General features: G+C 46.3%; 1 protein-coding gene across 4 annotated transcripts in view; it reads left to right on the top strand.

Annotated features, from left to right (window-relative positions):
* arhgef2 (rho/rac guanine nucleotide exchange factor (GEF) 2) overlaps positions 1–23,367 on the top strand; it is a 56,952-nt gene extending 33,585 nt beyond the window's left edge. For all 4 annotated transcript variants that reach the window (XM_062538456.1, XM_062538457.1, XM_062538454.1 and 1 more), the window contains 21 exons: positions 246–408; positions 10,571–10,638; positions 11,031–11,094; positions 11,675–11,810; positions 12,284–12,393; positions 12,790–12,933; positions 13,439–13,686; positions 14,314–14,439; positions 15,028–15,145; positions 16,105–16,353; positions 17,243–17,319; positions 17,466–17,638; positions 17,913–17,980; positions 18,492–18,680; positions 19,297–19,395; positions 19,512–19,567; positions 19,683–19,730; positions 19,999–20,049; positions 20,320–20,721; positions 21,173–21,344; positions 21,966–23,367. In XM_062538456.1, coding sequence (XP_062394440.1) covers positions 246–408; positions 10,571–10,638; positions 11,031–11,094; positions 11,675–11,810; positions 12,284–12,393; positions 12,790–12,933; positions 13,439–13,686; positions 14,314–14,439; positions 15,028–15,145; positions 16,105–16,353; positions 17,243–17,319; positions 17,466–17,638; positions 17,913–17,980; positions 18,492–18,680; positions 19,297–19,395; positions 19,512–19,567; positions 19,683–19,730; positions 19,999–20,049; positions 20,320–20,721; positions 21,173–21,344; positions 21,966–22,048 — 2,844 coding nt within the window. In that variant the 3' untranslated portion in view covers positions 22,049–23,367. The remainder of the gene's footprint in view (positions 1–245; positions 409–10,570; positions 10,639–11,030; positions 11,095–11,674; positions 11,811–12,283; positions 12,394–12,789; positions 12,934–13,438; positions 13,687–14,313; positions 14,440–15,027; positions 15,146–16,104; positions 16,354–17,242; positions 17,320–17,465; positions 17,639–17,912; positions 17,981–18,491; positions 18,681–19,296; positions 19,396–19,511; positions 19,568–19,682; positions 19,731–19,998; positions 20,050–20,319; positions 20,722–21,172; positions 21,345–21,965) is intronic.
* Positions 23,368–23,623: the final 256 nt, after the last annotated feature.

Here is a 23,623-nt window from a genome sequence, read left to right on the forward strand (position 1 = left end):
TTACAACTGTTAGCAGTTGGCTTTACAGCACATTTTTCTCTGCTAATGTCAATCTGCCTTCTCTGCCATAATTTGCTTTTGCTGAGGTCATCCCATTGTTTGAAATCAGTGCGAATTGGGCGTGAACCGTTTCCTGGAGCTGCTGACCGACGTCAAGGAGCTCAAGCCGTGTAGGAAGTTACCTCTCTCTCTTGGTGAGACACGAACTCTGACCTTGTCATCTCTTTTGCTCTCTCTCTCCTCAGAACAAAGAGAAGGAGCGCATGAAGGAGCGTGAGAAGGAGGCGCGCGAGAGGGAGGCGCGCTACAGCAATGGCCACCTCTTCACCTCCCTCACCGTGTCGGCCACCACGCTCTGCTCCGCCTGCAACAAGAGCATCACCGCCAAGGAGGCGCTCAGCTGTCCCAGTGAGTACATGTGACCACGCGCGTGTTGCGCACACACACACACACACACACAAGCACCTACACATGCACACACACACACACACACACGCACACACCTACACACACTCACACACACACACACACACACACACACACACACACACACACACACATGCACCTACACGCACACACACACACACACACACACACACACACACACACACACACACACACAGCGAAAGTGTGAGATCTCTCTCAAACATCTCTGCACATTTTGTGGTGTGACAGTACAGTTTATGGACACCTTTTTTTAGCCTACGCTAAGGCGTATACCACCAGACTAGATATAAACATACTGAACATTGCAAAAAGGCAAATAAAAATGGCTTCATGCGCGTATGGATCCTTTTCCATATTCACAGTTAGTGTCATTAACACCAAAGCTCCCAGTCAGCACACATCTCAATCCATTTAAAATGTCCGCTCTCCTGTTTGTCCTCTGTAGTCCTCCACTGCAGCGTTGCGAGTGTTTTCCTGAACTGCAAGCCTCCAAGCAAGTCTTTCAGGAACAGCTGTAGTTCATAGCCAGCAGCTGCGGCGTAGGAGCCCCAGAAGAGTGCATGCCACACCTCACGGTGCTCTTTCATTGCCGTTCTAAAAACGTCTGTGTAGAACGCCCAACACACACACACACGACTAGTCTAGCACGCTTTACACTGCTGTCACGGCGACGTCCTGTCGTCTCATTGTAGTATTTTCAGAGTCGATACAAGACGGGTGTGCGTCGGCATCCATCTTGGTGAATTGCTCTTTCATTGCGCACCCTTTTTAAAGAAGTGAAGTGAATGATTGCTCACTCAGCGTTCTGCTTTGTCCTCAAAAGACAAAAATCCGCAGAAACGGGCTGCGCTGGAGCAGAGCACTCGCCCCACTCAGATGTAGCGCGGCAGGGCTTGTGGCTTAATGTCTGGCAACGCGTGGGGCGGGTGGCTTAATATCTGGCAACGTGTGGCTGCTGGCGGCACTGGGGGAATTTACGGCGCATATGGGAACTCGCCACGCCAGCAAGCTAGAGCAATTTGTCATCGTCCAACTCTACCCAGCAAAGCAGCTTTGGCTCCCTGAGGAAGTGCTCGATCAATGTGTGAAGGAAAGAGGGGGGGGGGGGCCTGGTATGAAAGAATGAGGGAAAGACTAAGAGAGTGCATGAAAGAGAGAGAGAGAGAGAGAGAGAGAGAGAGAGAGAGAGAGAGCGGGATGGTGGGTATGTGTTGAGGATTCAACCTTAGAAGATTAGGTAGGTTTGATGTTAGGGGAAACGAGGGAGTGTAAAGAAAGAGAGGGCCGGAGAGAGGTAGTGAGAGAGAGAGAGAGAGAAAGAGAGATAGAAGGAGAATCAAAAGAGATATGAGGGGAGGGGAGCGCGCAGGAGAGGGGAGCGAACAGGAGGGAAGGATTTCTCCCGCAGCCGCTCACTGCAGTCCTAACCCCCCCATGACCCCCCTCCACCTTTGAAAATCAATCAGCTGCTGACTCTCAGCTCCACCCCCACCCTCCGCCCAGACAATAGTGGCAGTGTGTGGGGAGGACAGATCTGAGGGCCTGCCTCTCTCTCTCTCTGTGCATCTCTCTCTCTCTATGCCCCTCTCTCTCTCTCTCTCTCTCTCTCTCTCTCTCTCTCAGTGCCTCTCTCTCTCTCTCTCTTTCTCTCTCTCTCTATGGGGCAGCAGGCAGAACAGCTGAGGGGAGGGGATAGAGAGGGAGGGCAGAGGTAGGAGAAGGAGGGAGAAAAATAAATAACAGGCGCAGAGATGGATGGACAGAAAAGAGATGGAACGAGTTTGGAAGATAAGAATGCTGGTGTGGTGGAGGTGTGAACGATAGCAGAGGGATGAGTGTGTAAACAGAGGGAGAAGAAGAGAAAGGAAAGAAAGATATTAAAAAAAAACGGTTAAAAGGTTACACAGGATTCGTGTTCCACTGTACAGGAAATCTGTGGACATTTACTGGTGGAAAAGCAAGGGCAGCAAAATAGTACAAAGGTTGAGATAGGAGTATTATAATTAAATATGTATAAAGAGTGTGAATAGTACAGGGTGATAACTGGAATTAATATGCAATCAGGAGAATGTGGAGGAGGAGTATGAGAGGGTGATGATGGAGTGAAGAGGATATGTGGGTGATACAGACAGAGAGAGAGAGAACAAGAATAGAGATAAAGATGTATGAGATATTGGAAGAACAGAGGGAAAGATGAGAAAGTAATGAAAGAGGGAGAGATGGATGGATCTTTGCCCTCACTGTCCTCCCCCTCTACTCCAAGGCTAGAGGAGGGCTTCCTCCCACCACACTCAACACCTCCGCATTGTCAAGCACATGCCACTTCAGCTAATGAGAGGAAGATACAGGGCGAGGGAGAGAGAGAAAGAATACAGTGAGGGAGGAGGCAAACAGATTGAGAGAGTGGGAAACAAGAGATTGAATTAGCGATGTGGAACACTAGGCGCCACCAGCTATGCATCGCAGACAGGGAGCCCTTTATCCCTTAAACAAATGAGCTAATTTGACACAAAGTAGGGGGAAAATAACAGATAAGCCCTTGGATTTTTTTTTTCTTTATTGTGGCATCACATACAATGGATTGGAACGATTCGTGGATTTGTACTAGCGGCCAAGCCGTAAGGCTTTCACCTTGACCCGACGACCTTGACCTGCAGTGCTTTTGATGTGCAGCGTTCAAACGGGCGAGCCAGCCAGGAGCGCCAGCATAGAGAGAGAGGGAGAGGAGGTGGAGGGGAGTGATGAGAGGAGAGGAAAAGAGAATAGAGGAGAGAGAGGGGATAAGAGAGTAGAGGGATGGGGGAGGGATTCGGCATTGGCCTCTAAATCGCACATGTCTGTTGCCAGAGGGTTTGGGGGGGGGGGGGGGGGGGTTTCCCATCCAACCATGAGCTGATCGGGGGTACCCCACAATTCGGAACAGAGAGAGAGAAAGAGAGAGCGAGAGTAAGTGGGCACTGACTCTGCTGCGGTGGGACTGTGTGGAAGAACAGCTGTAGCCTGAGGCGCGGGCGAGAGGGTATTGATTCAGAATGGAGGGGGTAATTAAATAGCAACAGAGGCATTGAGACCGACATGGGGCATGAATACATTATCATTGATGATGGCACTGGAGGTGAGAGGGAGAGGTAGAGAGGGAGGGCTGGATAGTGCTGGTGGAATGGAGAGGATGATAGAGAGGGGGAAAGCGAGGGGGTTTTCAGGACGGTGAAAAAGAAATCCTGTCTTTTATTCTCTACTGTACTGGACAAAGGTTGAACGCATTCTTTGTTCCCTGCTCTACGAACACGCCAGCCTTTTGCTCTTTGGTGTTCCATGGACCATACGATTGGCCTGTGCCCATTTTTTTTTCTTCCCCTGCATGCGTCTCCATTTGGAAATATCCTTTCCAGTAGTAGATTGATATAAATTGAGGATGCAATCCCTTGAAAACTGCTTACTGAGCACAGGCTGCTAACACACAGGGATTAAGCTAGAGTCTGGGCTAAAGGCTGCAGTCTTAGGTTGGCATGTGGCCCCTTTGTTTGCACTATCCATGAAGACCTCCCGTGCCCACCCCACAGCTGCTGTCTGTCCCCCAACCCCACATGCCCCCCATCCACTCAGCCATCCATTCTGCAGTCCCCCCCCCTCCCAACACACACACATACACACTACCTCCACTAACCCCTCCCAACTGTAATCTGGAATTAGTGCATCTGGGGATAGAGATGCGAGTGTGAGAGATTAACAAGCAGTCTGTCTCTCACACACATGCTCCAGGCAAATATACTGACCATGTGTGCGCGTGCACGCACACACACACACAAACACACACACACACACACACACACACACACACACACACACACACAGAATATAGTGCAGAGTGCAGACTCTAACTACATACACAAACCCACTTATATCCTGGGGCCCCATCCTAAATTCGCATGTACAGTGCACACACACACACACACACACACACACACACACACACACACACACTCAGGGGAAACACACAAATACACATGCACATATGTACACACACACACACACACACACACACACACACACACACACACACACATACATACATACACACACACCCACACAGGGCAGCTCTGAAAAATGTGAATAATAGATGAGTTATGCTTAACATTTTAACCTTCTCACGCTTGAATGGTTAAAAGCAAAGGGCCGTCTGTGTGGGCAGCTGACACTGAGGTGTTTTAATGGAAGTTCAGGACCCTGTGCTGAACCTGGGTGGATTCCCATGGAATACGATCCATGGATAATGCATAATGGATGATGGATAATGACTTAAGATAGGCCGGTTTAATGCTACACTGCGTATGTGGTAGAACACGAGATTGACTTATTTGAATTGCATTTCTCAGCTGTTTTGTTTTGTGATCATATCTATGGCATAATTTCTTCAAAACCTCAAAACATCAGTCCAGCGTGTGTAATTGTTGGAAGGCTATTGTTATTCTCATATGATTAAATGATTTCAGAACTTGACCTCAAGATACGCTCAGACAATCAATCTATCTAACATTAGTGTTATGGTGAGCAGCAGGTTATTTAATCCCATCGAGTCTGCTCTTCGTTAGACTGACAGCTCTCCGAGGTGAATAATAAACATGCATTAGCCCTGGCGAGACCTCATGTAGGGAGTGACACTGATTGGCCTTAATGTGATACGACACCTTCATCCATCAACTGAGCCTAGATCTGAGGATTAGCGTCTCCAACACCAGCTAGCGGCTGTGTGATCTGTAGATGGGAGATGTTGCGTATGTTCTTGCTCAAGATCAATCAGATCATAGCAGGCCCTGGAGGACCAAGGGCCCATGTGACTGAGAGCAAGTAAGTGTTTGACACCAGCAGCACATGGCCCCTGGGCAAGCGGTGCTAGAATATGAGAAAGATGTATTGATTCAGAGGTGTTAAGACCTCTCTCCATCTTTCCATCTCTCTCTTTGTGCATGTGTGTGTGTGTATGTGTGTGTGTGTGTGTGTGTGTGTGTGTGTCTGTGTGTCTGTGTGTGTCTGTGTGTGTCTGTGTGAGGGTGTGAATGTATGTGAAGGTGTATGTGTGTGTTGCACATGACTGTATGTATGCCTTAAGTTGTTTTTTGTGATTAACTTTTTATTGAAAGTTTCACAACAAAACAGTTGTACACACACAAACATTGACCGTCAACACAGTAAAAACAAAAGTCAAAACCAAGGAAAACAGTTGTACACTACTTAAGTAAAAAGTAAAATAAAAAGACAAAAGAGAAGATGAGCCCATAAAAATAGAAATGTACACAAATAAACAATCTTTTACAGACACATGTGTTATCTGCCCCTGAGGAGCAATGTATGCCTTAAGTTACAGATGTTGAGGCTAACATGGATGTGGTGGACATGAGCATTTTAACATTCACATATAGTGCTAATCATACAAGATGGTGCATATGCACAAGTAGTGCACTGCACATGTGAGAATGCATATATATATGTATGTGTGTGTGTGTGTGTATATGCATATATGCGCGTGTGCATACATATATGTGCGTGTACATCTACTGTATGTGTGTGAAGCACGGCAGGATCCACTGTGCTGTGTCAGTACATGTGAGATTATCTCCCAGACTGTGATTAACACTCAGATTATTTCCACTGTTTACCCCCCCTCTGACCTAATCTGAGGTTTTAGCTTCATATTAACATGCCGATTATACAGGTTATCCTATGCAATTCCACCATAACCTCATATAGCAGTGACGTGTTAATAAGGACAGAGCCATAGATGAGCTGCTGTTGAGTTTGGACACTGTTAAGTGAATGAGATTTATATTGTACTGACAGGTGTTTTTTTTCGTTTAAGACATTTTAGTGATGTTTGCCAATAAAAAACACAATTCTTAGCAACAAGTTCAAATCTTGGATGTACAAAAGTGTAGAATAAGTAATATAACATAGTAGTATACTGACAGGTGTTTTGCTGTCACATACTTTTAAGTGTTTATTTTCAGTTGGACACATACTGGTCTACTGAAGTATATATTGTAACAGCAATGACCCATGAATGTGCACTCATGATTAAAATGCTGTTGATGCATTCGCATGAAAACCTCTTGCTGATAGCAATAGCAGAATCACCCAAGTCTAGGCAGTGTTATTGGCCATTTGATTGATTGCATGCAGAACATCACCAATAAGCAAAGCATGTAACCAGCATGTAGTGACAGAAGAGCAAAGTTATAAAACACAAACAGGTATGGTGGTGCCGTATTATGTGCCATGAAGAGCAAGTGCAAGTCAATTTCCTGGCCGGCTCTTGAGGGAGAGATTGACGAGAGTGGCTTTTTGAGGAGTCCCCTGGGCTTTGGTGATGGCAGCGGCTCTGAATGGCCCGTCTTAATTCTGTCTCATTAACCATATGAGCCACTCTGGCTCCGTACATGGCAATAGGGCTCTAAGGCAGGGCTGCTCCAGCCTTTCCCCGCGCTGTGGAGTGGACTGCCCGAGCCACCTGCGTCATCACAACACCCCCGACGTGATTCAGCGAAGCTGAAGTGATGCCTAATGATGAATTAAGAAGCCCCGTCTTTCATCCAAGTGAACAGTGTCGATGCGCCTTGAAGTGGCGGCGTTAGGAGATCTGGTCCTGGTTTTGGAGAGCAGAGAGTCCTTATCTGAGATGAGCTGGGGGGGTTAATGAGGCCCAGAAGAAAGGGGGTGTTAGTGGCGTCTGGTTTCTGTGTTGTGTCCGAGTGGACAGCGGGCTCACAGTGAAGGCAGTACAGGGATTGTTTGAACGCTGGCTCAGTTGTGTTGATTTAGTGATTCAGGGCAAGGCCTCTGTTTGTTTAGTGCTGGAGGTGTTTTCAGTGTTTTCCACCACTCTCTCTCCCTCTCTCTGTGTCTCTGCATTGGAAAGACTCTCTCTATACTGTATATATATACATGTATATATGTATCTATGTGTGTGTGTGTATGTGTGTGTGTGTGAGTGTGTGTGTGTGTGTGTGCGCGCGTGTGCTTCTGTTCCTTCCTTTACTTCTCTCCCTCTCTCTCCAGCTGTCTTTTTCTCTTTGTCTCACTTTCTCTCTCTCTGTATGTGTTTGTTTGTTTGTTTGTGTTCCATCTTTGCAGTTCTCTCACTGACACTGTCTCTGTCCGTATTTGTGTCTTTGTGTGTGTGTTTGTGTTATATCTTTGAATTTCTCTCTCTCTCTCTCTCTCCCTCTCTCCCTACTTGTTTGTGAGTTCGGGGCCAAGAATAGGTCCCCAGTGTGTCTCTCATTATGTGTTCTTGAGAGAGCGCTGCTGAAGCCTCTTTTGTTCCTGATGTGGACGGAGTTCTCTGAGGTTTTGATGAAAGCTGGCCTAAGAGCACACATGCGTTCATTTCGGCTGGGTGTTCCCTCTTAAGTGCAGTGGAAATTCTATCTTTAGGAGGAAAATAAGCACCGCCAATGGTGTACTGCAGGCTTGTTTGTCCACTTATAGCTTGCGTTGGAAGCATGCGTGTAATTTAGCTCAAATAGCTGTGGTGTTGGACTTTTAAAACAGCAAAAATGTCTGAGTCTCTCCCTCTGTGTGTGTGTGTGTGTGTGTGTGTGTGTGTGTGTGTGTGTGTGTGTGTGTGTGTGTGTGTGTGTGTGTGTGTGTGTGTGTGTGTGTGTGTGTGTGTGTGTGTGTGTGTGTGTGTGTGTGTGTGTGTGTGTGTGTGTCTGTGTGTCGGCATGCACATGAGCTCACAAGTGCTGGCCCGGGGCTGCTGTGGAGGGAAACAAAGACACCCCTGTGTTGAGCAAAGTTGTGGACTGGTTCGCACTCACATTCAAACACACACACACACACACACACATGCACACAGACTCTGCACACAGCTTCTCATCACAACATCCACGTGAGCATTGACTAGGTTTGACATGGTCTCTGCTGTCAAATCACAGCTTTTGTGAATTGAACTGAAGCAGTCAGACAGAAACACAACAGACTCCCCATGGCCTGTAGCAATACTGAGATTAAAGCCATGGTTATGGCAAAGGGACTGAGTTGTATCAGCCCAGGCCTTGAGTCATTGTTGTTACTCAAATTGAGGCAAGTTGAAAGTTGTTTATGTGCTTCCTGTCATTTGACGTCATTGTGTTATCATTGCATCGCCCTGTTTTGCAGAAACTGAGCTCATGACAAATAGATAATGTTTATTTTCTCAGACGTGACTCTGCTCACAACCAGTCCTGGTGGTGATGGTCCGCTGGTATTGAAAGTCTGGTATTGAGAAATCATTGTGAGACATCCAAGGAGCGTCGTCTGGCACGGCCAACCCTATACACAAGCCAGTCCAGACTATTTTCATTTGTAGTTTTGTCGTTGGTTAAAAAACCTACCAAGTGCTACCAGAGCAGGGATGTCCCGCTCTAACTTTAAGACGTGCTCGAAGTCCGAACTCGAGAGTACCTCCTCTCCGAACACATTTAAATTCCACTACACCTAACATGCACTTACCATACACTTGCCTACCTCAACCTCCTCCTTCCACCACCATCTCCTTCGATACACTTGACTAGTACTTCCGCACTCCTATCCTCATATAGTATTTATTATTGTAGTATTTGTTACCTACAGTCTCCCCTCCAGTAGTATTCATTGTTGTACTGCAATTTCCCAACTATTAGCCGCAGCTTATACATTGATTTTGCAAAATGTCTTCAGCTATGAGGTTAATACACAGGGGTAGTTAATATGGTATTAATGTGGTTTTGTTTCTTTTTAACCTGCATAAAACAGTGTCCCGTGGCTTATACACAATGCTGCTAATAGACAAGAAATTACTGTAATTATTGCCACCATATTATTAGTCTTTACAACCCACAAATAGAAAAACAATATCCTGAGCGATATGCTGTTATTGTATATATAGCCGCGATGAAAGGCAAGGTCCATTCCCTCCACACACCCATCCCCATCTCCTACAGATCGCCTACCCTGACCCCCATCCCTCAGTTCCAGCAGGCATCAAACGCAGCCTCCCTACCCACCTCTCCCCCACCACCCTGCATATACACATATACTCACCTCCTGCCTACCCTTTGCCCTGTTTAAAGAGGACTTCCTGCCTCCCAAACAGTTCTCAGGAAGTGGGAGCCCGTCTAACAATGAGCAGAAATGAGAGTGGGGGGTCTGAGAGGATGGGGGTGGGGGGGAGGTGTTGGGGGGGTTATGACAGCCGAGAGGAGCGGGTTGGGGAGGGGGGGCGGGGATATGGAGAGAGAGAGCTAGACAGACGGAAAAAGAAGGCTGTCTCTGAAAGAGGAATGACAACGGCACCATGGGGGGTGGGGGGGGCGGGGGATCAGGGTACGCTCATGCCTGGGGTGTGTTTATGAAGTGTGTGTATGTGTGTGTGCAGGGGGGGGACTCGTTAGTGCAGATTGTTGGGAGGATACTGGCACAGCCACTTACAGGGGAATTAGCCCAGCTAGCAACTCATAAGGAACTCGTATAGGCAGGAAATTACCACAGGCCCCCACTCAACCCACTAGCACCAGTGTGGGGCATCTGCAGTCATTCATTCCATGCAGTTCATGCTAATTGCCTGTATTTGAGACCATACTGCTGAGGATTGGGGATTTTGAATGGGGAATTGTGGGACGGTGGAGGAGTGCATTTGCCTTTTTCTTCAATGCAATTCTGGTGTAATGTATCGCTCTGGATAAGATGCAGCTGTCTGTATGCACATGGGTCATATCATTTGCACAGAAGATTAGGAACCAGAGTAGAACAGAGCAGTATACGCATGTATTTATCAGCATGTATTTTCCCTGTCCTGCTTGTTCTGTTAGGATAACCCTGGACTGAGATGACTATCCTATTAGTCCAAGGAATGTCCCTTTTTGTATGTCTAAGGTCTCAAATAAACATGTTTTTGTGCTCAACATTTAATCCAACAGGGAGGATGTTGAATTAATTTCCTCTTTGAATGAAAAGTGCATAGGGCTTAAATTTGCATGGTTCCCTTCCCTTTTAACCAGTGTGACTGCATTTGCATACATTTGTGTGTGTGTTTGGGCTGGGCAGCTTTTGGGAACCGAAGTCTGCTAACTGACTGGCCCTGTCCTGTGCTTTTGTCTCTCTGCAGCCTGCAATGTCACCATCCATAACCGCTGCCGAGACACACTGCCCAACTGTGCCAAAATGAAACAAAAGGTAAGCCAAGTGTCATGGCAACGTGCTATACAAGGGCTCGAGTCCAGCACCTCTTAATATCAATAAAGCTGAAATATCTTTACAATGAAATATGGATGTGTTTGATTGAATATATGTTCGACACTATTTAAAACGAAGTCTAAATGTTTTTGAGATGAAGATGGAAGGATTTGGATTTTACTATTGTGAACAGGTTAACGTTTTGGTAACGGATAGATAGATAGATAGATAGATAGATAGATAGACAGACAGATAGATAGATAGATAGATAGATAGATAGATAGATAGATAGATACTTTATTGACCTCAAAGGGGAAATTCAAGAAAAGTGATGTATACGTTTTGTGATTGAAACTGACAATCGCTGCTGTCTCTCCTCCTGTGACTTACAGCAACAGAAGTTGGCCCTGGTGCGCAACAGCTCAGCCCTCCAGAACGTCGCCATGCGCTCTAAAAGTGAGTGTTCCTCCTTCGCTCCCTCGCTTGCTCGGAAGTGGACACTTATCTTGTCCAGTCCCTCCACTCGTATTTCTCTCTCTCCCAAGAGGTTTACGGAGTTCAGTAGTACAGTCTCTACACTGCCACCTGTGGGTTAGAAAAGTCCACTGCAGTCGGCTGGAGTCGGTCACTTTTACAGAATTCATGAGTAAATGTTACTACTTGTGATTTCACGTGATTGCATGTGGTTGTCATTGTTCTGTGCAACTGCTGGGAGTAGCTCGTGTGGTGACAGACAGAGGAGGGGTTTGTCCCCCAGCTCCACTGCATCAGTGAACAGGAAAAGCCGGTGTTGGCTATACTACCTGCTAAACAAATCAGCCAGTGTTTATTGCCAGTCGGCCTTTCCATGCTTATCTGCATGTGTCATCAGCAAACACTACTGGAGCCCTGTCTGGAGACTCCAGACAGTCACAATTATCCACTAGTACGCTGAGAATACCACCCGAGGCTGTCCAAAACGAAACGCTTGAAATGTGCGCGGCCTGATTGATCTATGTTGGTTGTAAGTTTGTTTGTTCTGTTTGTCCCTCTGCAGCACCCATGATGAAGGAGAGGCCCAACTCGGCCATCTACCCCTCAGACAGCCTGAGGCAGTCGCTGCTGGGAGCGCGGCGGGTCCGCTCCGGACTCTCCGGCCTCTCCAAGAGCGTCTCCACCACTAATATTGCAGGGTGAGTGCGTCCGTCAGCCACACTGCAGATGTGAATTAAGTAGTTATGAATCAGTAATGAGCAACACCGTGTCCTAACCAGATCCAAGCGAGCGACTGCGAATGTTGTTTACAATGAATCCATTAAATATGCCCTCTGTTGCGTCACGGGCTCCCATATTTCTCGTTCAAAATAGCAGAGCAAAGATAGCGACAAAAAGACAATAGTAGCTGCTCGCGTCGCTTCAGTCAGGACACTCCAATTGAAAACAATGTAATTAGACGGATTTTATCGCTGTAGTTCGCCCGCATCGCGTCCGGTTAGGACAAGGTGTAAGGTAGAATGAGGTAAGGAGTGGAGTGTTGCTATGACTACATGTGTGTCAGCATACTCTGATCATGTTGGATTTAATGTTTGTGTGTGTGTGTGTGTGTGTGTGTGTGTGTGTTTGTGTGTGTGTGTGTGTGTGTGTGTGTGTGTGTGTGTGTGTGTAGGAACTTGAACGATGACTCCCCTCTGGGTTTGCGGCGGATCCTGTCTCAGTCCACAGACTCTCTGAACTTCAGGAACAGAGCCATGTCCATGGAGTCTTTGAATGATGAGGGTAAGACACACACAGACAGAGAGAGGCAAGGATGAATTGGCATTAAAATCATGCCCATATAACACATAATTAATTATAGTAGAACGGATAGAGTATTTACTTTTATAGCGTAGCTTTTTATCCTGATTATCTCAATGTATATGTCATCTCTCTTGTATGTAAATCACTTTGAACTGCCCTGGTATGAATAGATAAATGTTGCCTTGCCTTGTTGCTTAGTGAAAGAGAAATGTAAAGTTTGCGACGTAGTGAAATGTGAAGAGGGAGATAGAATTGGAAATTAGAACAACATAATGAAAAAGATAATGATGTAGGCAGTGATCCATGCTACCCTTGCACCTTCTGACCCTCTCTTTCTCTCTCTGTCTCTCTTTCTCTCTCTCTGTCCTCTTCCAGGTGAGACGTACTACGCCTCTGTGCTGGAGGAGTTGGAGAAGGACGGGAAGGACTTTGAGGCCGACTCCTGGAGCATGGCCGTCGACTCCTCCTACCTGCAGACGCACCGCAAGGACATCATCAAGCGGCAAGACGTCATCTACGGTTAGTCCTGCCTGCGAGCTCTGCTTTCCCTGTGTCTATCCATCTTAAGTATAAGCATATACTCTTTTGATCCCGTGAGGGAAATTCGGTCTCTGCATTTATCCCAATCTGTGAATTAGTGAACACACATAACACACAGTGAGGTGAAGCACACACTAACCCTGAGCAGTGAGCTGCCTGCTCAACAGTGGCGCTTGAGGAGGTGCCTTGCTCAAGGGTTCTTCAGCCAACGTCATGTGGACGTGGGAGAGCAGTGCTCAACCACTCCCCCCGCCCACATTTTTCCTACTGGTCGGGGATTGAACCGGCAACCCTCCGGTTACAAGCTTGCCCTAACCAGTAGGCCACAGCTGCCCCAATCTTAATCTTATCCATGTGTTTTTATACACATGATCCTGGTCATTTTTGGCAACAGGGGATAGTTATGGGATGTGGAGCTATATTTATCTCTTTATCACTCTCTCTCTCTCTCTCTCTCTCTTCCTTTCTCTCTCTCTCCTCTCAGAGCTGATCCAGACGGAGCTGCACCACGTGCGGACGTTGCGGATCATGGAGGTGTTCCGGCGCGGCATGCTGGAGGAGCTGATGGTGGAGCCGGGCGTGGCGCACGCCATCTTCCCCTGCCTGGACCGGCTGCTGGAGCTGCACGCGCGCTTCCTGGGCCAGCTGCTCATGAGGAAGAACCACAGCCTGGCGCCCGGCAGCAGCACCAACTTCACCATCCACCAGCTGGGCGACGTGCTGGTGGAACAGGTACAGAGGGGGGAGAGTCAACACACACACACACACACACACACACACACACACACACACGCACACATGGAGACTCACACACATACATGGAGACTCACACACACACACACACATGGAGACACACACACATACATGGAGACACACACACTCACACACACATACATGGAGACACACACACACACACACATACATGGAGACACTCACACATGGGGACACACACATATACACACACATACGCATACATGCACACACAAAAATTCATACAAAGAAACAAAAACATCAGCAATTAGATTTGGGATGGGTGGAGATATTTTGGTGGATGGGCACGGCTGTGTGGGTGTGCACTCGAGGTGTGTAGTCATTTCTGGGATGGCATCTCTGTACCCACACACACACACACACACACACACACACACACCTAGGAATGCTACTAAATAGTTTTCAAACAGGGAGGAGCTGGCACATATGAAAAGAATAATAATGCTTACAAAGACAATTTATGATACTAACTGTCACAAACACACACACACACACACACACACACACACACACACACACACACACACACACACACACTCTTTCACACACTAATTTACACTGTTGTTTCTGTCTTCCTGTGTGCCACAGTTCTCAGGCCAGTATGCTGATGAAATGAGGAAGTGCTACGCAGAGTTCTGCAGCCGCCACCTAAAGGCCGTCAAGCTCTACAAGGAGCTCCTGGCCAGAGACAAGAGGTTCCAGCAGTTCATACGGGTGAGAAGAACAGCAGAGAGAGAGAGAGAGAGAGAAAGAGAGAGCAAGAGAGAGCAAGAGAGAGACCGTGAGAGAGATGAAGTAGTGAAACAGCAGTGTCAACTGGTCAAGAGGACAAAAAAAGCAGGTCCAAAGCACTCAATTAAAAAAGGAAGGAACGAATTAAAAAGCCTTTTTTTGTTCCTTCCTCTTTTGATTGAGTGCCTTGGACCTGCTTTTTGCTTCATTGGAATTTTCCCTACTCCAAGAGCACCGTTCATGAACTTTATATCCACCTGAGCAGCGGGCTGAATCTTTGCAGTTTAAGGTCAAGAGGACAGTAGGGTAGAGGCCAGAGCCAAACCATCCACTCGTGGCCAGAGATGGTATCTGATGTGTGCTTACTTCAGCAAGCATTGACGCAATCAGTAGTGACATTTATGGAATTCACACCATTCTAACACTGTTGCGTATGTTGTATCTACATGACAAACATGGAAACTTTATGATTTTCGCTTGAAGCTACAGAGGTCAGTGAATGTGTGTCTGGGTGAACCCTATGACATCATTGCTCATGGCTGGTCCACTGTGTTCCCTTTTCCTCCACAGCGGGTAAGCAGGGGACCCCTGCTGCGTCGCCATGGCGTCCAAGAATGTACCCTGCTGGTCACACAGCGCATCACCAAGTACCCAGTCCTCATTCAGCGTATCCTAGACAACACAAAAGGTAAATAAAGGTCTCGCTGAGCTCTTAGCAATTTAAGAAGCATGACGGATTGTGCATTTCAACGCCTCAAGTGCTTCTTGAGTTGATATAAATGTTTGCATGATCAAATGCCTTCTGTACCTCCCGCAGGCTGGGTGATTTGTCCTTTTCACTTTGTGTTTGTGTTAGTACACCCAAGGCATTTTCCGTACCTCCACACCTACAGCATCTATCTCTGTGTAGTGAAGTAAAGGTTACTCCTAATGGAAAAAATCTGGAAAACGCATCACCGTAATAATAAACAGAAAAAAGCAGTTGTGCTCAGTAAACCGTAAGAGACTCATGTGCTGTCCCTTGTCCTTAGACTGGTTTCCTGAAAAGAAGGTCATGTAGCATCCATAACCAGCAATAAACGACATATATTAGTAAACAGTAACCAACCCCTAAGTTGTCTCTTGTCTGCTAGAGGCCCCATTCCTCTAAGTATAGTATATATATGTTCTTCTGATCCTGTGAGGGAAATTCGGTCTTTGGAATCCGTGAATTAGTGAACACACAGCACACCGTGAACACATAGTGAGGTGAAGCACACTAACCCGGAGCAGTGAGCTGCCTGCTCAACAGCGACGCTCGGGGAGAAGTGAGGGGTTAGGTGCCTTGCTCAAGTGTGTGTGTGTGTGTGTGTGTGTGTGTGTGTGTGTGTGTGAGTGTGAGAGAGGAGTTAGGTGCCTTGCTCAAGGGCACTTCAGCCGTGGATGTGGACGCGTGAGAGAAGTGTTCAACCACTCCCCCCGCCCACATTTTTCCTACTAGTCGGGGACCTTTAGGTTACAAGCTCAAAGCCCTAACCAGTTGGCCACGGCTGCCCCAAGGTAGTGCTCTACAAGGTAGTGAAGAGAAGACTGAATCACGTGAAAGTCAAATCAATAAACTCTCTGCTAGAGTAAAGAGGAAGTAACTCCCGTGTTGTCCGTCTCCAGGCAGCGAGGAGGAGGCCGAGTCCATGGCCCAGGCGCTGACGCTGCTGCGGGAGCTGCTGAGCTCGGTGGACCACCAGGTGCAGGAGCTGGAGCACACGCAGCGGCTGCAGGAGATCCGCGCCCGGCTGGACCCGCGCTCCGAGGCCGAGGTGCGCGGCGGCGGCGTGTTCCGCGGCGGCGAGCTGCTCCGACGCAGGCTCGTGCACGAGGGGACGTTGCTGTGGAAGACGGCCAACTCGCGCCTCAAAGGTATCGCTTGCTTCCCCTGACTTAACCTCACTAGAACGCCTCAAAGGTATCGCCTGCTTCCCCTGACTTAACTTCAAGAGAACGCCCATTCGGTTCTACGCACTAACTTATCGGGTGCCTCTCAACATCTCTCCTCGATCCTCGATGCTCGATCCTCGAGGGGCGTTCCCACTGATCTATAACTAACACTGGATAGACTCTCCCATTGTTGCCGCCCAATCATTCTTTATGTAGATCAGTGAGGATCGAGGTCCGAGGAGCGAGGGAGGATGTATAAAAGCCCAAACGAGAGGCGAATTGTACCTTGATTGCTCCCTTTTTTGTCGCCTTGGATAAAAGTGTCAGCTGAATGACTAAATGTAATTGTAAATGTAGATAACGTAACATGCCTCAAAGAAACAGACTCGTGTAGAGACACTATTACAGAGATTTCAATAATACAACCGAAGTCTAAAAGAAAACACTGTCGGATATGTGCTCAGGGGATGAAGAGATGGTAGCATTGACAGAGTAAGTGTTATCAGTAAGGAGAGGGCACAGGAATGTATTGATATGTGCTGAACCATGCAGAACACAGGTACAGAAGGTAGTAACGTATATTCACACTTAGAATAGCTTGTGTTATCTGATACGAAGTGGTTAAGGGTGTCAGCCCACGATGAAAAGGCTTTAGCAAATGCGATCAGGAAGGGGAAGTGTGTGTTGTTGGCCATGTGTGTGTGTGTCTCCTGGCTTGAGCATTTTGGCAAACATCATATTTGGAGAAGAAAAGCATGAGTGCCTTCACTATATATCTTGACATTAATAACAGGAGTGTATTAATAAACCTGTTGTTGTTGACGTGTGTAACAGGAGTGTATTAATAAACCTGTTGTTGTTGCGTTGGTAGACGTTCAGGTCCTGTTGATGACGGACATCCTGGTGTTCATGCAAGAAAAAGACCAGAAGTACTTCTTCCCCTGTCTGGTGAGCCACATCCCCCCCTCCTCCACCTCTCTCTCTCTCTCTCTCTCTCTCTTTCTCTCTCTCTCCATCCATTTTGTTACAGTAGATAACTATGATAATAGTAACACGGATTACGACTAAAACAAATTAAACCTGTGTGTTCTCAGGATAAGCCTGCTGTGCTGTCACTGCAAAATCTGATCGTGAGGGACATAGCCAATCAGGAGCGAGGCATGTTTCTCATCAGCGACTCCACGCCGCCAGACATGTACGAGCTGCACGCTGCCTCCAAAGACGACAGGAAAAACTGGATGCGTATCATCCAGCAGACCGTCAGCTGGTGAGTCAGTGTTCTCTCTCTCTCTCTCTCTCTCTCTCTCTCTCTCTTTCACACACCCACATGCACAGACGGATGCTTGCATATCTGTGCATGTTGACAGACAAACGGAAACAGCTTCTGGATGTATCTCATATGACAGGCATGAGTTCTATCTCCCAACATCACCACCCACACAGTCTACACCTAAGATCATACACAATCAAACCCATATTTAAGCCCAGACTGTCCCAGTGTAACTCATGGTATTTTCTCTCTCTCTTTCTCTCTTTCTCAGCTGTCCATCCAGAGAGGACTTCCCCCTCATTGAGACGGAGGACAAGGCCTTACTCCGCCGGCTTAGAGGTTAGTGCCCTGGGGAATTCTTGTACCGTGTGCAGCTCATGTCAACTTTATTTTCTCTTTCTGTCTCTCTCAGTTCCTCCCCCCCCCCCCCCCCCCCCCCCCCATTTTGAGTTTATAATTCTCAGGCTCACACTCAAACACCATAACTGTATTGTTGATAGATGCAACACACACTGTATAGATGCAACACACACTAATTTATTCCTTGATAATGGAAACAGAATGCTGACAAAAGCTCATTCACTGGGGGTTAGTAGTATTATACTCAGACGAGGCATGATTTCCACCCAAAGCTAAACACATGATGATGTGTGACATGATGATCTGAATGATACTGAATGGGGAACAGTTAAAATAGATTAACTTTTAAAAGAGCTTGTGTTCCTCTTACTTTTTATACTCATGCTGAATTCCCCTTCTCTCTCTCTCTCTCTCCCTCTCTTCACACTCTATCCCTCTCTTTCTCTCTCTCCCCCCACTCTATCCCTCTCTCTCTCTATCTCTGTTACAGCCGACATCCAGCAGAAGGACCGCGAGGTCCTGGAGCTGCTGCAGGAGCGGGTGACCCTGTTTTCTGACCTGGCCGAGGTCACCAGCAGCCAAGAGGTCACGCTCCCCAACAACAGCAGGAATCTCTTCAGGGCGGACACGCCCCACGCGCCGCAGGCTGAGAAGATCCTCACCGAAGCCATCTCCGAAGGTGAGAGAGTGGAAAAGAGAGTGATAGAAAGGGATGAGAGACTGGAAAAGAGAGTGATAGAAAGGGGTGAGAGACTGGAAAGAGAGAGATAGAAAGGGGCGAGACATGAGAGATGGAGTGAGAGAGAGGGGGAGATAGAGAAGAGAACAGGGTTGAAAAGGGTTGAGATCACCTATCAAATGCCAGCGTGACAATATCCCTGTGCATCTGAAGGTACCTTGGTTACGTAGATATTAACGGCTTCTATTTAATATCCTGGTTAAAGTAAATATTTGACACCTTTTCAATACAGATGTCTATTGGTCTGAGCAAACTGTGGTCGTTTTATTTTCTATTTGTTTTAGGCTCACATCAAACTTAACATGGGCGAGCCCGTTTGTGTGCAAAGAACACACTGATCCACAATATCCACAAACGTAGTTGTCCTTTGAGTCTAAGATTAATGTTAAGGTCAATTCATGTTCAGGTAAAGATTAAAGCTGTTTTAGGAAGTGAAAAAAAATCCAACATGTTTGCTCTCTCATTGAATGCTGGTGTAGTAATATGAGATTATGTATTAAGTGGCATTTTCTTGACACCCCCTTTCTTTCCTCCCCTGTCGCTGTTTCCCCATCAGTGGATAGATTGAGTGAGTTGCTGCTAGGCTCTACCATTGAGCTCCCTCATTCAAGCAGTTCCAATGGTGACCAGAACCACACGGGGGCGCCAGTGAGCAGTAAGTCTCTGTCCTTGTCTCTGTATGAATATAGCCGAGTAAAGTGGATGCTCATATAACTAAATTAAAAAATGTGGTATTTTATTAACACGACTGTCCTTTGTTGTATTATTCAGATGGAGACACAATTTCAGTCAATGGCACACATGATGTGAACAGCGCACCATTGAAGGTATGACCATGTCATAGAGTTTACACTTCATTCAGAGACTCTTTCTGCACTGAGTAAACAGTACCTGGATAAACATTGCCTACGGGGTTTTAACATTGCCTTTGTCTGTTGATAGCAGCAGGACAGAAATGGCAACCAACTGCACAACAGGACAACCAATGAGGTAAGCCTAATCTGATGTCAAGCATATGGAGCCACCTTTGTATCACTGCATGACTACTTGAATCACCTGGAGCTACTGTACCATATAAATATCATAAATAAATGAACTTATTATTATTATAATAAAATTGCAGTGAAATGTCTAGTAATTGAACAGCAGCGTTCAGATAATCTGTGACTTAATCTGTGACTAATTTCAGAAGTATCAGCACCTTTTTGCATTAAAAAGCAGAGAGATTTCAGCTCACTTATCTGTGTCTGGGTTTCAGGAGGTTTGCCAAAGACTGGTCAACTTAAGCACTCAGCTTCATGCACTACAGGTAAGAGACTGACATTTGACCACTTCTCATACATCTGCCTGTAAATAGCAACAATATCCTATGTACAGTAATAGTAATCCTTAACACAAGTTTAGATAAGCCTATTTATTATCCAACCATTACAACTCAAAACTAATATATTATTGATATCTTTCTATAAGTGCTTTAAAAGTAAACAGTAGGCTACTATTCATCTCCAAATAATTTATTTCACCTTCCTTGTCCTTCTCACACCCCTTTCCTCCCTTCCCATCCCCGTCCCCTCCTCAGGCCGCAGTCGTCCGACAGGACTCCGTCTTGGAGCTCTGCTCTCGCGAAGGCTCCATGCCCGGCTCCACTCCGACCACGCCGGTGCCCCTGCCCGGTGGCCCGCCGTCGCGGCTCAGCCGCTCCATGTCTCGCGACACGGGCATGGACGCGGGCAGCCCCGGGTCCGTGTCGGGCTCCAGCAGCGGCGGTGGATCGGGCACCGACTTCACCCTGCTCCAGCGGCAGAACAGCCTGCTGCAGGAGGAGGTGTCCAGGCTGCGCTCGACCGAGGCCAGGCTGAAGGACAGCGAGAAGGCCCGCGCCGAGCTGGAGCTGAAGCTGCGCGACTCGCAGGGGGGGAGCGGGGACGCCGCCGCCGTCGTCACGCGACAGCAGGAGACGGAGGCCGCTACGCCACAGCTGGTGAGGCATGGGGGATACAGGAGTGCCACTGTGTGTGTGTTTGTGTGTGTGTGGAAAGATGTGTGGTGGATTTCTTTTTGTGTCTTTTTTCACCATTCACTTACAAAAGACTGAGTTTGTTAGTATCAGTGTTCTTGGGGGACTTGAAAGGTGCTTATAAATAAATTTAAATAGTAGTAGTAGTAGTAGTGTGTGTGAGAGAGTGTGTGTGAGTGTATGTGTGTGTGTGTGTGTGTGTGTGTGTGTGTTTGCCAGTATGTGATTGTGAGTGTCATTTAGGTCAATTTCCAATGGCATGGTTATAATCCATTTAATTAATTCCTAAAGATAGCTTAATCAAGCATAATTAACCAATAATCACCACCTTTAGGCATATCTGTGTGCAGTGGTTTAGATAACCGCATCAATCATCATTAGTAACCTTTGACCTTTTGACCTCGTGTCCTTCAAGGTTCCTGCCCAGAGGAGAGGCAGCAGTGAAGACGCCGCCCCCCTTGCTCCGCTTGCCTCCCAGGAACCTATTGATCAGCTAGACGGCGTTCAGGAGGGCAGTGAGGAAGACGAGAACTCCGACGACGAGGAAGAGGAGATACAGATCACGTCCCGGTCCGACAGTCCCAGAGGTCAGCAAAAAATGTCGACGTCTCTTCTCGCTGTGCTTAACGCTACGCTGTAACTCTTCCTCAGTTGAACCCAAACTATATCCACTATATTCTGTCCAAGAAGGAAAGGGCTTATGCTTCGTAATTATGGCCACACCACACATCATGAGGCAATATGTGGTACTTTGACTTAAGTGAAACAATACAATTCCCAGAAAACCCACCTCCACATTCCTTTCTTGGTTTGCATTCTGAATGTTCTTCTGCACCACCCACACAGCCAGTTTCTGTAAGCACAGTTGCCTACTATTCTTTTGACCTTTCTACCTTTCTACCACATATCACTGATTGTAGCTTAGGTGTGTCAGAGCACTGTCACTGTCCCCTGTGATAAGGTGGTGGGCTGGGCAACATCACTCGCCAATGTTTAACCCTGTTTCCGTTTCTTTTTCGTTAGATAGTCCATAGAAAACAAAGAAATCATCACGAGACACACTACAGCTAGTTGTGCATAGTGTAGACAGCCCCACATCTTGAAATACTAAAGCACCAGTGAAATACAATAGCAAGGGTGGGGTGGGCCTGACTGACTAATGTGTTAACACGTGTTTGATTAGAGAATTCTCTTATGTCACTTCACAGATCTTCAAGATATTCCCGAGGAGAGCGAATGCGGTCTAGAGGCACGGGAATCAGAAGAAAATCCTGAGGACTCTCAGAGTTAACGTTTGCCCCAGAGAGCCTCAAAAGCCATGGAGGAGATGCAAGGGCTGGACCTAGTCTCAACCGCCATACGAAATATCTAAAGGACTCTGTCAGTGTACCAATGGCTTTATGCATTCTGGAACTATGTATGTTATGTATCTTTCTATGATATTGAATAATTTAGTCAACATGTGTGTTGGTTTGTAATTAATTAACACCTTATTTCTAGTTGTCTAAAAGCAGATTGTTGTATCGTTGTATTCCATGACGTTATCTTTTTCTCCCTTAGTAAAGAAGGGCTAAATTTTACTTTGGGGAAAAGTTTGGGAAAAATGGCCCATCCACCTCTATCTGATGTAAATGTATACCTTACATATCAAAAAGAAAACATCATGCCTTTAAGGTCCTCCTTATGTCCGCATTTGAGTGTTTTCATGTGAACAGGCAACACCTCTTCCAGGGTGGGCTTTGACCTGTAAGTGGTGGACATAACAAGCATCATGGATGCAGGAATGAAGTGTAATGCTACAGCGGTCTGTATTTAAATGCCGAAGTCATGTGTGGGCCTCTTCTGGCACCAGCTTCTCTTAACCACAAACACTTGAAAACAATTCCTGTACTTTTTCAATGACCAAAATATTTCAGTTATTTTTTATCTGAAGAGAGGGTCATCGAAGGGACAATGACTTTTGGTTTTCACTGAAGGAAAGACTTGCTAAAGACAAACCAAAGTCGATTGCCATGTTTTCAACAGCGGAAAAAAAAACAATGGAGGAAAACTTGATATGACCAACTTGACTGAACCCAGTGTGTACAGTAGAACTGAAGCACTGTTATCAAACCTCTACATAGTGGAAAATAGTGTTGAATCAATGTAGCAAGTTGGCATTTTTTTAAACCGTATTTTTATCTGTTCATTTTTGATGTGAGAATCTGGTCTCTTCTACTAGAGAAACCAGCCTGCTGTCCTCCGTCTTAAAACCAGACCAAATTTGTTAGAGGATAAACAGACTGTCCCTAATTAAATGTTCTGTCAATTGTTGACATTGTTATACTGGAAATTTCTAGCTTAGAAATTATACAAAAGTAGTTTATTTGTGAGTTCCTTCCTATTACGGCACAAACACACAAAAAAAATGAGAAACTACAGTAGTGTTTCCCACTCTATATTATATTATATATACGTCTTTGTCTGTATAAACATTTGAATTGTCATGGGGGAAAAAAAGATTTTGTGGACTTTTTAAACTGTGATGTAATTTTGTTGTTTTTATTTTTGTTTTTATCTGACTTAAATAACTTTGCTCTTATGTCTTGTTCATAAATATTGCTTAAATTATTTGTCTTGTCTGGCATCTCCCTTGCATGCACCACTGCACCAAGTCAGTCTTAAAGTACTTTTATGTTGGAATATCAAAACTTTTATTTTAAGGGGTATATGTCAAAAGAACAAGACTACCTAAACGATGACTCACTCTTCGATTAAAAAAAACAATAAAGAAAATAGAATTCAACTCTTCAATGTGGCCATGCATGGAATTTCGTTTGTCCTTCTTTGGTCTTTGATCTAGATGAAGGTATTGAGCAAGCAGGGA

The sequence above is a fragment of the Sardina pilchardus genome, chromosome 6 (genome assembly GCF_963854185.1).
Source record: "Sardina pilchardus chromosome 6, fSarPil1.1, whole genome shotgun sequence".
NCBI lineage: Eukaryota > Metazoa > Chordata > Actinopteri > Clupeiformes > Clupeidae > Sardina > Sardina pilchardus.